The following is a 13,024-nucleotide window of genomic DNA, read 5'->3' as shown; positions in this document are numbered from 1 at the left end:
CACCGGACCACGACACCTGCCACAAGTTGTGGATTGTCCACTTGCCACGTCACCTGCCACAAGTTGTGGATTGTCCACTGGCCATGTCACCTGCCACAAGTTGTGGATTGTTTACTTGCCACAGCACCTGCCACAAGTTGTGGATTGTCCACTGGCCACATCACCTGCCACAAGTTGTGGATTGTCCACTTGCCACGTCACCTGGCCACAAGTTGTAGATTATCCACTGGCCACGGCACCTGCCATGTCACCTGGCCACGTCACCTGCAACAAGTTGTGGATTGTCCACTTGCCACGTCACCTGGCCACGTCACCTGCCAGAAGTTGTGGATTGCCCACTGGCCACGTCACCTGCCACAAGTTGTGGATTGTCCACTTGCCACATCACCCGGCCATGTCACCTGCCACAAGTTGTGGATTGTCCACTTGCCACATCACATGCCACGTCACCTGGCCATGTCACCTGCCACAAGTTGTGGATTGTCCACTTGCCACGTCACCTGCCACAAGTTGTGGATTGTCCACTGGCCATGTCACCTGACCACAAGTTGTGGACTGTCCACGTCACCTGGCCACAAGTTGTGGATTGTCCACGTCACCTGCCACAAGTTGTGAATTGTCCACTGGCCACGTCACCTGCCAAAAGTTGTGGACTGTCCACTTGCCACATCACCTGGCCACGTCACCTGCCACAAGTTGTGGATTGTCCACTTGCCACGTCACCTGCCACAAGTTGTGGATTGTCCACTTGCCACGTCACCTGCCACAAGTTGTGGATTGTCCACTTGCCACGTCACCTGCCACAAGTTGTGGATTGTCCACTTGCCACGTCACCTGCCACCAGTTGTGGATTGTCCACTGGCCACGTCACCTGGCCACAAGTTGTGGATTGTTCACTGGCCACAAGTTGTGGATTGTTCACTGGCCACAAGTTGTGGATTGTTCACTGGCCACAAGTTGTGGATTGTTCACTGGCCACAAGTTGTGGATTGTCCACTGGCCACGTCACCTGGCCACAAGTTGTGGATTGTTCACTGGCCACAAGTTGTGGATTGTTCACTGGCCACAAGTTGTGGATTGTTCACTTCGCCACAAGTTGTGGATTGTCCACTGGCCATGTCACCTGCCACAAGTTGTGGATTGTCCACTTGCTACGTCACCTGGCCACAAGTTATGGATTGTCCACTGGCCATGTCACCTGCCACAAGTTGTGGACAAGTCCACTAGCCATGTCACCTGCCACAAGTTGTGGACAAGTCCACTTGCCACGTCACCTACCACAAGTTGTAGATTGTCCACTTGCCACGTCACCTGCCACAAGTTGTGGATTGTCCACTTGCCACAAGTTGTGGATTGTCCACTTGCCACAAGTTGTGGATTGTCCACTTGCCACAAGTTGTGGATTGTCCACTTGCCACGTCACCTGCCACAAGTTGTGGATTGTCCACTTGCCACAAGTTGTGGATTGTCCACTTGCCACGTCACCTGCCACAAGTTGTGGATTGTCCACTTGCCACAAGTTGTGGATTGTCCACCTGCCACGTCACCTGGCCACAAGTTGTGGATTGTCCACTTGCCATGTCACCTGGCCACAAGTTGTGGATTGTTCACTTGCCACGTCACCTGGCAACAAGTTGTGGATTGTCCACTGGCCACAAGTTGTGGATTGTCCACTGGCCATGTCACCTGGCAGAAGTTGTGGATTGTCCACGTCACCTGCCACAAAATGTGTATTGTCCACTTGCCACGTCACCTGGCCACAAGTTATGGACTGTCCACTTGCCACGTCACCTGGCCACAAGTTATGGACTGTCCACTTGCCACGTCACCTGCCACAAGTTGTGGATTGTCCACTTGCCACGTCACCTGGCCATGTCACCTGCCACAAGTTGTGGATTGTCCACTTGCCACGTCACCTGGCCATGTCACCTGCCACAAGTTGTGGATTGTTCACTGGCCACGTCACCTGGCACAAGTTGTGGATTGTCCACTTGCCATTTCACCTGCCACAAGTTGTGGAGTGTCCACTTGCCACAAGTTGTGGATTGTCCACTTGCCACGTCACCTGCCACAAGTTGTGGATTGTCCACTTGCCACGTCACCTGGCCACAAGTTGTGGATTGTCCACTGGCCACGTCACCTGGCCACAAGTTGTGGATTGTTCACTGGCCACAAGTTGTGGATTGTCCACTGGCCACGTCACCTGGCCATGTCACCTGCCACAAGTTGTGGATTGTCCACTTTCTACGTCACCTGGCCACAAGTTATGGATTGTCCACTGGCCATGTCACCTGCCACAAGTTGTGGACAAGTCCACTTGCCACGTCACCTACCACAAGTTGTAGATTGTCCACTTGCCACGTCACCTGGCCACAAGTTATGGATTGTCCACTGGCCATGTCACCTGCCACAAGTTGTGGACAAGTCCACTTGCCACGTCACCTACCACAAGTTGTAGATTGTCCACTTGCCACGTCACCTGGCCACAAGTTATGGATTGTCCACTGGCCATGTCACCTGCCACAAGTTGTGGACAAGTCCACTTGCCACGTCACCTACCACAAGTTGTAGATTGTCCACTTGCCACGTCACCTGGCCATGTCACCTTCCACAAGTTGTGGATTGTCCACTGGCCACGTCACCTGTCCACAATGCAATGCAAGCAATTACAGTTTTTTTTTATATTCAATGGTTTTTCATAATTTGCCATAATTTTTGAGATTTCTAATGTAAAAACAATAGGTCACCTTTAAAAATGCCTATAAACGAAATCGCGGCAAAACGCTGGTACTGCGTTTTGCGTCTGAAACGTGGAAAACTTTTGCATCTGAACCCATTTTATTGTTTCTGGAAAAACGAGGTTAAACGCAACTGCCTAAAAATGGCAATAAAATGAGACTGTGTGCATGGACACATAGGATAACATTGAATGTGTTGAAAAAAGTGTCCAACTGCCTCTGAACACGCATTTAACAGCATCTCATGTGCATGGGGCCTTAGGCCCGATTCACACCTATGTGTTTTTTGGTGAAATAAACAATGCCTGCTAATATGCACAGCCCAATGCTGAGTAGGTGCTTTAGTATGCCTGTATCCAAACACACTTAGAGGTGCTTACGTGCCCAAAGCTCTCTCTGTGTCTCTCTGTGTCTTCACTGCTGGCTTACATGCTCTTCAGCATCTGTGGCTTTAAACCTGCCGATTTGCGCCTGAGCAGTAGCACGACACCACGGCCCTCCTCTCTCCCCGCTGTTACAGGAAGAAAAGCGTGTTCCCCGCGCGCACCTATGGGGGTCCACGGCAGGTGTGGGGAGATGGGGGAGAGAGGAACTGAGTCGGGGGGGACCGCCGTGGGACCTTTAGACAGTGCGGGACCCCCCTTCACAAACCAGCTACACTGAGCCTTGTCCTGAATGGCATGCGAGTAAAACATCAAGTATGTCAGTACACTCCCTCTAGTGGCAGAAACAGAAAATACATACTACTCATAGAAGTGAACCCTGAGAGTTTCCTTACAGGATTGACTTCACTTACCTTATTCCCGCTGCAGGTATACTGCTGGAGACAAGAGATCCAGCCTTCACCCATCAAGGCATTTGGCATCATTCAGACTGACACACCACCGATCGCCGCTGTGTGCTACTGGCTTGTTATCCTGCTGGATGTCATATGATGCCCAATCAGGATAACTGAACTACTCCCCAGCCATCATTCTGCTATAGGCCAGGCTGGAAGTTATTAAATACAACAAAAAGCACTATTGTGTGACAGCGCTAAACGCTAAAAATATCCCTGGGCAGGAAGAGGGTAAAAGTGTCCGGTATTTAAGTGGTTAATGCAATCTTATTTTATTAACAATGTGATTTATTACTGTTTTTTTCTCTTCTTTTTTTTTAGGACACACTATTGCATATACAGTATTTTTTTTGCTTTTTTTCCCCCCACACAGCTACATTTGCTCCTGTACATGCTTAAGAGATCAAATAAGAAAAAAAATATTCTTGCTGGAACACCAGTTTTTCCTGAGTTTTTCCTGAATGCAGGAATTTTGGAGTGCTTTCATAAAGTGCACCACACCTGCAAGATAGAACAGAAGTCAAAAGTGTAGATAACCCACAGGAAAGTTGCGGGTGCAGTGTGGGTAAACTGCAGTGCGCAAGCAGTCTTACAGGGAGCTCAGGACAGTAAGGGCTTGTTTACATTTGCGGTTTGGAGATTGGTAAAACCCTATAGTTGAGGTGTGTTTTGACCAAACACCAACCACTGGTGCAGCGTCATGGGTTGCAATGGCAACCACACCCCATGCTCCAGAAGGTCCATGTGGCATCCCTGTCACATTCTATTTTACACTTTGACAGAAGCATATGCAGGAATTTATTCTTTCCATTTTCCTCCTGCTTTTACTGAAATAGACATAGGAGGTCAGAAGCATAATGGGTGACCCTGTCCTACATGTGGAAAAAGCTTGACTGTATATAAATTCCAAGCTTTGCCCTCCAACAGCGACATCATATGACGTTCAACCGGGAGAGTAGTTCTCCTGTATTATAATAGGCCGTGCAGGAAGTGGTGAAACACCAGAACATTGTCTACTGGTAGAGGTCTTCAGTGTCTGTATTCCAAAGGCATGACCACGGACTCTGGACCTGTATAGCAACCTGCAGCTGGCTAAATGCATTGCACTAAGTGCAAGGTTAGCACCCCTGCAGGTTCCAGTGCCCAGAGCAACATTACAGGCCGTCCTGACACAATGGGGTCCAGATCCGGCTCCCAAGGTTTTCTTGTGCCGATTTAGAAACACTGCTTCTGTTTGTAGCATTAGAAGACTAGGAAGAGTTGATGAAATGATCCCAAAATAAAACAATAAATGAAAAATAAACTAGTTAAAGTGATTGTAAACTTTTGTTCTTTTTCTATTCAAATAATAAACATGTTATACTTACCTGCCCTGTGTAATGGTTTTACACAGAGCAGCCCAGATCCCCCTGTTCGTGGATCTCTGGCTGGAACTCCTGGCCCCTCCCTCCTGCCGAGTGCCCCCATAGCAAGCAGCTTGCTATGGGGGCACCGGAGCAGAGCTGAAAGCTCTGTGTATCCATTCAGACATGGAGCTGCAGTTCAGCCCTGCCCCCCCTCTGATTGGCTGAGTTTGCTTGGCAGCAACGGAAGCCAATGGTGCTGCTGCTATGTCTCAGCCAATCAGGAGGGAGAGTCCCCAGCAGTCGAGGCACTCATGGACATCGCTAGATAGAGATGGGTTTCAAATAAGTATTTGGGGGGGCTGCTGCACACAAAAGGATTTTTATCTTAATGCACAGAATGCATTGAGATAAACCTTCTGCCTTTACAAGAACTTTAAGCTAAGAGTGATTTCTCCATAAAGGAGTAGATGTCCATTACCTTAGGACACTACCACAAAATGAGGACTGTCCTGTAGTGCAACGTTTCTTAACTCCAGTCCTCAAGTACCCCCAACATGTCATGTTTTCAGGATTTTCCTCAGATGAAACGGCTGTGGTAATTACTAAGTCAGTGAAATTGATCAGATTACCTGTGCAAAATAATGAAAGCCTGAAAACATGACCTGTTGGGGGTACTCGAGGACTGGAGTTGCGATACATTGCTGTAGTGTACTGTACATTTAGGATAAGGAGTTGCTTGGTTATTGGGGGACTTTTGTCCTGTTCTAGATATAATTATCCCCCTTTAGATTGCACCAGGCTATTTACCAGGGCAAAGCATTTCACGTTTCTGATTATTTTGTTGCCTCTTTATCCAACCCATATTAATGTACAGCCCTAGATACTGATAAAAACTGCAGAACCATAAATATTGTATATACAGATTTGGCAATGGACATACACAGTACTTCCCACTCTACAACTGCAGTTTACCTCAGTCACCTATGCCAACATTTATTGCTTCTATAAAAGAGGCGACAGGTACTGCCTATGGAAATAGAAATCTCCTTTTATTAGTGGAATTTGCTTTGATACAACACATGGGACACCAATTTAACAGCGTTCCGATCGCTGCTACGTTTATTATGAATCTGATGTGGAGGTTGGAGGATTTAACATGGAACTGCAGTTTTTTTTCTCTCAACCGGTTCCCGACCAGTTCCTGTAGATTTGTGTCGGCAGAATGGCACGGCTGGGCAAAGTAATGTATATTTACATCACCGTTCCCCGCGGGACCCGAGCTGCAGAACGGTGAGAGGCAAGTGTAAACATGCATCTCCCCGTTCTACCTAGTGACACTGTCACTGATTGTCTGTTCCCTGTGATTGGGAACAGCGATCAGTGACATGTCACATGTAGCCACGCCTCCTAACAGTAAGAATCACTCCCTAGGGCACACTTAACCCCTTCAACACCACCTAGTGGTTAAACCCCTTCACTGCCAGTGTTTTTTTTACAGTAATCAGTGCATATTTATAGCACTGATCACTGTAATAATGACAATGGTCCCAAAAATGTGTCAAAAGTGTCTGACGTGTCCGCAATAATGTCGCAGTCACAATAAAAATCGCTGATCACCGCCATTACTAGTAAAAAAAAAAAAAAAAGAAGGATTTTTGTACTTACCGTAAAATCCATTTTTCTCTGAGTTCATAGACGGACACAGCCTTCATTGACCTTAGGGTTATGCTTCTTCCTACCAGGAGATTTAGGCAGAATTCTACAGCACTTAAAGTGTTAAAAACTTTCCTTCATGCCGCTCCTCCCAGGGGGCGTGGCTCCCCCAGGCATAACCCACACCCTGCTCCAGCAGCTTCAGTTCGTAACAAGCAGTACAAACCAAGGAGGGGTGGGTGCTGTGTCCGTCTATGAACTCAGAGAAATGGATTTTACGGTGAGTACAAAAATCCTTTTTTCTCTTTCGTTCATAGACGGACACAGCCTTCATTGACCTTAGGGACGTCCCCAAGCAGTGTCAAAAAAACGAGGGGTGGGAAAAAAAACACACAGCAAACAACAGGTTACACCCCAAACAAAACCGGAGTTACTCAACGGAGGAACTCCAACCTTAAACCGCCGCCTGTAACACCCTGCGGCCGAAGGAGGCATCAGAAGATGCACTCACATCCACCTTATAAAACTTTGAAAAAGTGTGGACCGACGACCAGGTCGCAGCCTTACACACCTGTAACACAGAGGCTTGGTGTCGGAAAGCCCAGGAGGCTCCGATCGCCCTGGTCGAATGTGCCGTGACCCGAAAGGGAGGCGTAGGCCTGAAGCACAACCTGTCGGATCCACCTGGAAATGGTGGCCGACGAGACTGCCAGGCCCTTACTGGGACCGGACACAGACACGAACAGCGAGTCCGACTTCCGGAACGGAGCTGTAGCCGACAAGTAAACTCGAAGGGCCCGAACCACATCCAGAGAATGTAAAATGGCTTCCTTCGGGTTCTTCGGCTGAGGACATAATGATGGAACAACAATGTCCTCGTTAATGTGAAAGGCCGAAACGACCTTCTGAAGAAAAGAAGGCCGCGGGCGCAGCACCGCCTTATCCTGATGGATGACCAAGTAGGGGGCCTTGCAAGACAGGGCCGCCAGTTCAGACACTCGTCTGATAGAGGTAATAGCTACCAGAAAGACCACCTTCTGCAACAAAGTCAGCAAAGAGATCTCCCGAATGTCCTCAAAGGGGGCACGCTGAAGCGCCGAGAGGACCGAATTCAAGTCCCAAGAAGGTAGCGGAGGGCGCACCGGGGGAGCCACATGCCGGACCCCCTGCACAAACGTGCGAACCAAAGAGTGCGCTGCCAAGGGACGCTGAAAATAAACAGCCAGAGCAGAAATCTGATCAGCCTGGTCCACTCCCCGCTGTAGGAACAGCAGGATCCAGGACACCACGTAAGTACGGGGGTGCCACTTCATCTCCTCACACATAGAGATGTATGCTTTCCATGTACGATGGTAAATTTTTCGAGAAGTGGACTTCCGTGCACGCAGCATGGTAGAGATTACCGGGCCCGACAGGCCCCGGTCCTTCAGTACCTGGTTCTCAACAGCCACGCCGTTAAAGCCAGTGACCGTAAAGCAGGATGGAAGAACGGGCCCTGAGACAGGAGATCTTCTGGGTCGACAACTGTCTCACTGCAGATTGCAGGATCCGCAGTTTTTCCGATGGGAGGAACACTTTTGCCTCCCCCGAATCCAAAACCAGCCCCAGGTGTTCCAGCCTCTGGGAGGGAACCAACACAGATTTTTTGAGATTCAGAAGCCAGCCGAACTCCTGCAGAGTCCGACACGTGATGGACACGTCCTCCTCTAACTCTGAGCCTGAAGAAGCTCTCAGGAGAAGGTCGTCCAGGTATCCCACGATAGCGATCCCTCACTGCCTTAGCAAGGCCAGGATCGGGGCGAGCACCTTGGTGAACACCCGTTGTGCCGACGCCAGCCCGAACGGGAGGGCCACGAATTGATAGTGGTCCTCCCCGATCGCAAAGCGCAGATACCTTTGGTGGCTTGTGCAAACGGGAACATGCAGGTATGCGTCCATGAAGTCCAAGGACGCCATGAAGTCCCCCTGGTGGAGGGCCGCTATGATAGAACGGACCGACTCCATCCTGAATCGCTGCACCTCGACAAAGGTGTTGAGGGCCTTTAGGTCCAGGACAGGGCGAACCCCCTCCCTTCTTGGGGACCACGAACAGATTGGAGTAGAACCCCCGAAACCGTTCCAGCGAGGGGACCGGCACAACCACCCCCCTGTCCAGAAGATCCTGGACAGCCCCGGACAGGGCTAGCCGACGATCCGGAGGAAGCTGGAGGTTGGCTGGAAAAAATCTGTTTGGGGGACAAGAAAGGAACTCCTTGCAAACCCAACGGTCGGACAGAAGAGAATTCAACCGATCCGCGAAGCCGTCCCCCCACCTGAGACCCGGGTGGGGGCAGACCTTCATGCGGAAGCAGGCTTGTCCACAGGCTTGTTTGGTTTGTTGAACCAGGGGCGCTTACGCCCGGCAGCAGGGGCTTTTGCACCTTGCGGACCTTTTCCAGCCGCGCTGGGCGCACGAAAAAAACGCTTAGGGGTAGTAAAAGTAGGACCTTGCTTGCGGCGAGGTTCCTTACCCTTCCCCGACTGAGGGAGCAAGGTGCTCTTACCTCCAGTGGCATCCTTAATGATGTCATCCAGGGATGCCCCAAAAAGCCGTCCGCCCTTAAAGGGCAAATCTACCAAGGCCTTTTTTGAGGACTGATCAGCCGACCAGCACTTCAGCCATATAAGGCGGCGCAGAACCACTGCGTAGACAGAAGCCCTGGAAAGCAAAGGAATCGAATCCATAGCCGCCTCGCAGAGAAACTTCTGACCCTGAATCAACTGTTCAGCCAGGTCCCTAGAGGACTCGGAAGCCCCCTGGACCTCCAGCTCCTGCAGCAGGAGCTTCGCCCTTTCAGTCAGCGTCTGAGCTACCAGGGCTCTGGCCAGAGCCGGCCTTACCACCGAACCCACCACCGAGAACAGGGAGCGGGCCACGGCCTCCACTCTCCTATCAGCGGGGTCCTTGAAAGCAGGAGCCCCCTCCACAGGCAACGTAGTAGCCTTACTCAGTCTGGACACAGGAGGGTCCACCGACGGAGGAGTGACCCACTTTTTTAAAAAGTCCTCCTCCAGGGGGTAACGGGTAGCAAAGCTTTTAGGAACCGTAAAAACCTTTTGCGGTGTATCCCATTCCTTATACAACATATTGTCTAAATAAGGAACACAGGGGAATACCTTAGCGGTACGCGGTGGTTTGCGGAATCCAAAAGGGACTGACACCACTGGTGTCTCCGCCACATCCTCTAAATGAAGAGTCTCACGCACCGCAGTAATAAGAGCTCCAACAAATTCCTTGTCAGCAGACTCCGCAGCAGAGTCATCCTCGCTGTCCATGTGGGTTAAGCCCGCATCCTCTGATACGACAGAACCAGAAGCAGCAATAGCGTCATCAGATTCTGTGTCAGAGATATTCCCAGAAACAGCCTCTGGGGGGGGGGGGCGCTTTTTACCCCCCAACCGAGCACTGGCAGCTTCAAACCCGGTGAGAAAAGACTCCAGGACAGCCGACACCGACTCAACAGATGTGGCAGGGGAAGGGGCGCTAAGGGTTAATTCCGGCATTGTAAGGAATGAGGGGCCTGATTCAGGCTCCATATTGCAGCTGCCGTGTCACCCCTACTGCCAAGGGCAGGAAAAAAGTCCCCCACAGGTCACCTCCCGGCCGCTAGAGCACAGTATGGGGCCCCCTGAGACTCACCACCCCCCTGGTACAGCGCGGTCTGTGAAGGCAAGTGTGTGCTGAGGAGAAGCTGCAGCGCTGCGTCTGTCCCCTCAGAGGATTCGCAGTCTTCTTCCCCCGCCGAAACGGCCACTAGAGGCCGAACTAGTGCTGAAAACGGCGCCGGCCACAAGAAAATGGCCGCCGAATAATACAAGCGCGGCTCCGGCAAAATGGCCACCAATGGCGCAGTTTTAAAAAGACAGTGTACCCAAAAAAGACAGTACACCAAAACAGCACACACAAAAATGCCCAGAATGTCCACCACAGTCCCCTGCAGCGACACAGAACAGCCCCAGCCATACCATGAGTGAAAAAAATGAGCCCCAGAGAAAAAAAAACCCTGCACAGCCGTCACCCAAAGGGGGAAGGAGGGAGAGGAATAAGGGAGAGAGGAAAGCAGGGAAAACACTCAGTCGACCTCCCAAGGGAAAACATTCCAGCCAGAGCACTTACCTGAGTAAGGGGCCACTACTTACCTTTCCTGAGACTACCCGGCTGGAGGTATCCTAGACAGAACCAACGTCCGCGAACGGCATGGTTGTCAGCCAGACACACTGTGACAAGGCCATAGAGACCGGTCATATGTGTGCCCTAGAACCGAAGTTCCCCGGCCGCCCCTGGAGCAACGGGGCCTGTCATGGACGTCCCAAAGCGGAGCTGAGGGCCGGCACACGCTCGAAGGCCGAACCTGGGGGGACTACAAGGGTCGAGGACCCAGCCTGTCACCCAGTCGGCTGTTGATAGAAGAATCGCAGCATTCAAAAAAATAAATAAATAAAAAGCGAGGAAAAAACTCGCAAGATGCAATAAAAAAATGTTTGCAAGAAAAAACTCCAGAGTCTAGGACTCCAGAGAGAGCCTGACTCTCCTGACGGTTAGGCAGAAACAAAACTGAAGCTGCTGGAGCAGGGTGTGGGTTATGCCTGGGGGAGCCACGCCCCCTGGGAGGAGCGGCATGAAGGAAAGTTAACACCTTAAGTGCTGTAGAATTCTGCCTAAATCTCCTGGTAGGAAGAAGCATAACCCTAAGGTCAATGAAGGCTGTGTCCGTCTATGAACGAAAGAGAAATAAATATGAATAAAAATGCCATTAAACTATCCCCTATATTGTAGACGCTATAACGTTTGTGCAAACCAATCAAACGCTTATTGCGATTTTTTTACCAAAAACATGTAGAAGAATACGTATTGGCCTAAACTGAGCAAAACAATTTTTAATTTTTTTGGGGATATTTATTATAGCAAAAAGAAAAAAAAATATTGCTTTATTTTTGTTTATAGCGCAAAAAATAAAAACCGCAGAGGTGATAAAATACCACCAAAAGAAAGCTCTATTTGTGGGAAATAAAGGACGTCAATTTTGTTCGTCGGATGACTACGGAATTGTCAGTTAAAGCAACGCAGTGCCGAATCGCAAAAAGTTCTCTGGTCTTTGGCCAGCGAAATGGTCTGGGGTTGAAGTGGTTAAAGTTCATTGTTTAGATGTGGTGGTTGCAAAATATTTAAGCATTATTTCATCTAGGCATAAAAATAACAAGATCAAAATTTGTGTAGCTATGTGTAAGGCCAACAGTATTGCTGCCAATACTACAATGACACAATAGTTACAAGTATACACTAGAGACACCCCACCATGTTTATCAGTTGACAACAGAGCTGTGGTTTGAAGACACTCGGGTATTTTCCATACTATTAGCTGCCTTTGCTGCTTTAAAATCTAGACATTTATTTTAGAACTAAAAGCTATATAGCGGTCAGCACACTGCTAATGAACAACCTAATAGGACTTCTTTATGCCGTTTCTATGGTTGGATTTGCAAATGTAATTTGATTACGTCAAAGCCAACCCCTTCCTTCATGTTGGCATTTCATAATATTTTGCACCCAAACATATTCAAATACGCTTTCATAGTATAGGCAACAGCCGGTATTAAACTTGTACGAAGGTTTGTAAGTCACCTGTAGTAGGGCGAGGTCAGCATCTTGAGCCAGCTGCTGGAGATTCTTTACAGCAGTTGCAGACTTAATAATTCTCACTAAAGCTGGAGAGCAATCAAGTGGAAGGTCATTCAGTAAACCTTTTTCATCCTTAAGTAGCAGTAGAGCGTGATATGGCCTTGAAAACAAATATATATATATTAGCCACCATTAACAAGAAATAGGAGTATTACTACCTACAAAAATATATTTTCTATTATCCCTCCAAGACCGGACCTTTTATAAGATTGCTCCTGCTTACTGGAACACAGACAAGAAGAAAAAACTAAATATCTCCAATACACCCTACTCTCCAATATTGCCGGCGGTATTACCGCGGTGTCCCATTGTTTTCAATGGGAAGGAGCGGTAAACACACCACTTCAAAGATGCTGCTGGCAGGACTTTTGGAGCGGTCCCGCCAGCGCATCGCCTCAGTGTGAAAGCACTCAGGCTCTCACACTGAGACTGCAGGGCAGGATTTTTTTAGGTGGTATTTAGGCGATATCTTTAGTGCTAAACCGCCTGAAAAACTCCTCAGTGTGAAAGGGGTCTAACATTCAAGTGTATTTATTGTGAAGCCTTTCACAGTGAGTACAGTCAGCAGCAGACTAGTTTTGGCGATAAGCCTTGTTCACAGCACACATGCATGTTAAAAAGCATGAACATTTATACATAAAAAACTGTCACATGACTACTGCTCCTCTCCAATCAACAATGTGTTCAATTAAAATCAGGTGATTGGTTACAGATTGTAAACAGATGTGTA

At 49.1% G+C, this 13,024-nt stretch overlaps 1 protein-coding gene across 6 annotated transcripts in view; it reads right to left on the bottom strand.

Annotated features, from left to right (window-relative positions):
• The window catches only part of NPRL3 (NPR3 like, GATOR1 complex subunit), a 235,483-nt gene that overhangs the window by 69,144 nt on the left and 153,315 nt on the right, over positions 1-13,024 (bottom strand). For all 6 annotated transcript variants that reach the window (XM_040357013.1, XM_040357018.1, XM_040357014.1 and 3 more), the window contains one exon: positions 12,238-12,394. In XM_040357013.1, coding sequence (XP_040212947.1) covers positions 12,238-12,394 — 157 coding nt within the window. The remainder of the gene's footprint in view (positions 1-12,237; positions 12,395-13,024) is intronic.

This window comes from Rana temporaria, chromosome 6, assembly GCF_905171775.1.
Source record: "Rana temporaria chromosome 6, aRanTem1.1, whole genome shotgun sequence".
Classification (NCBI taxonomy): domain Eukaryota; kingdom Metazoa; phylum Chordata; class Amphibia; order Anura; family Ranidae; genus Rana; species Rana temporaria.
Note: the sequence above shows the minus strand (reverse complement) of the source record. Positions and strands in the feature narration are given on the sequence as shown.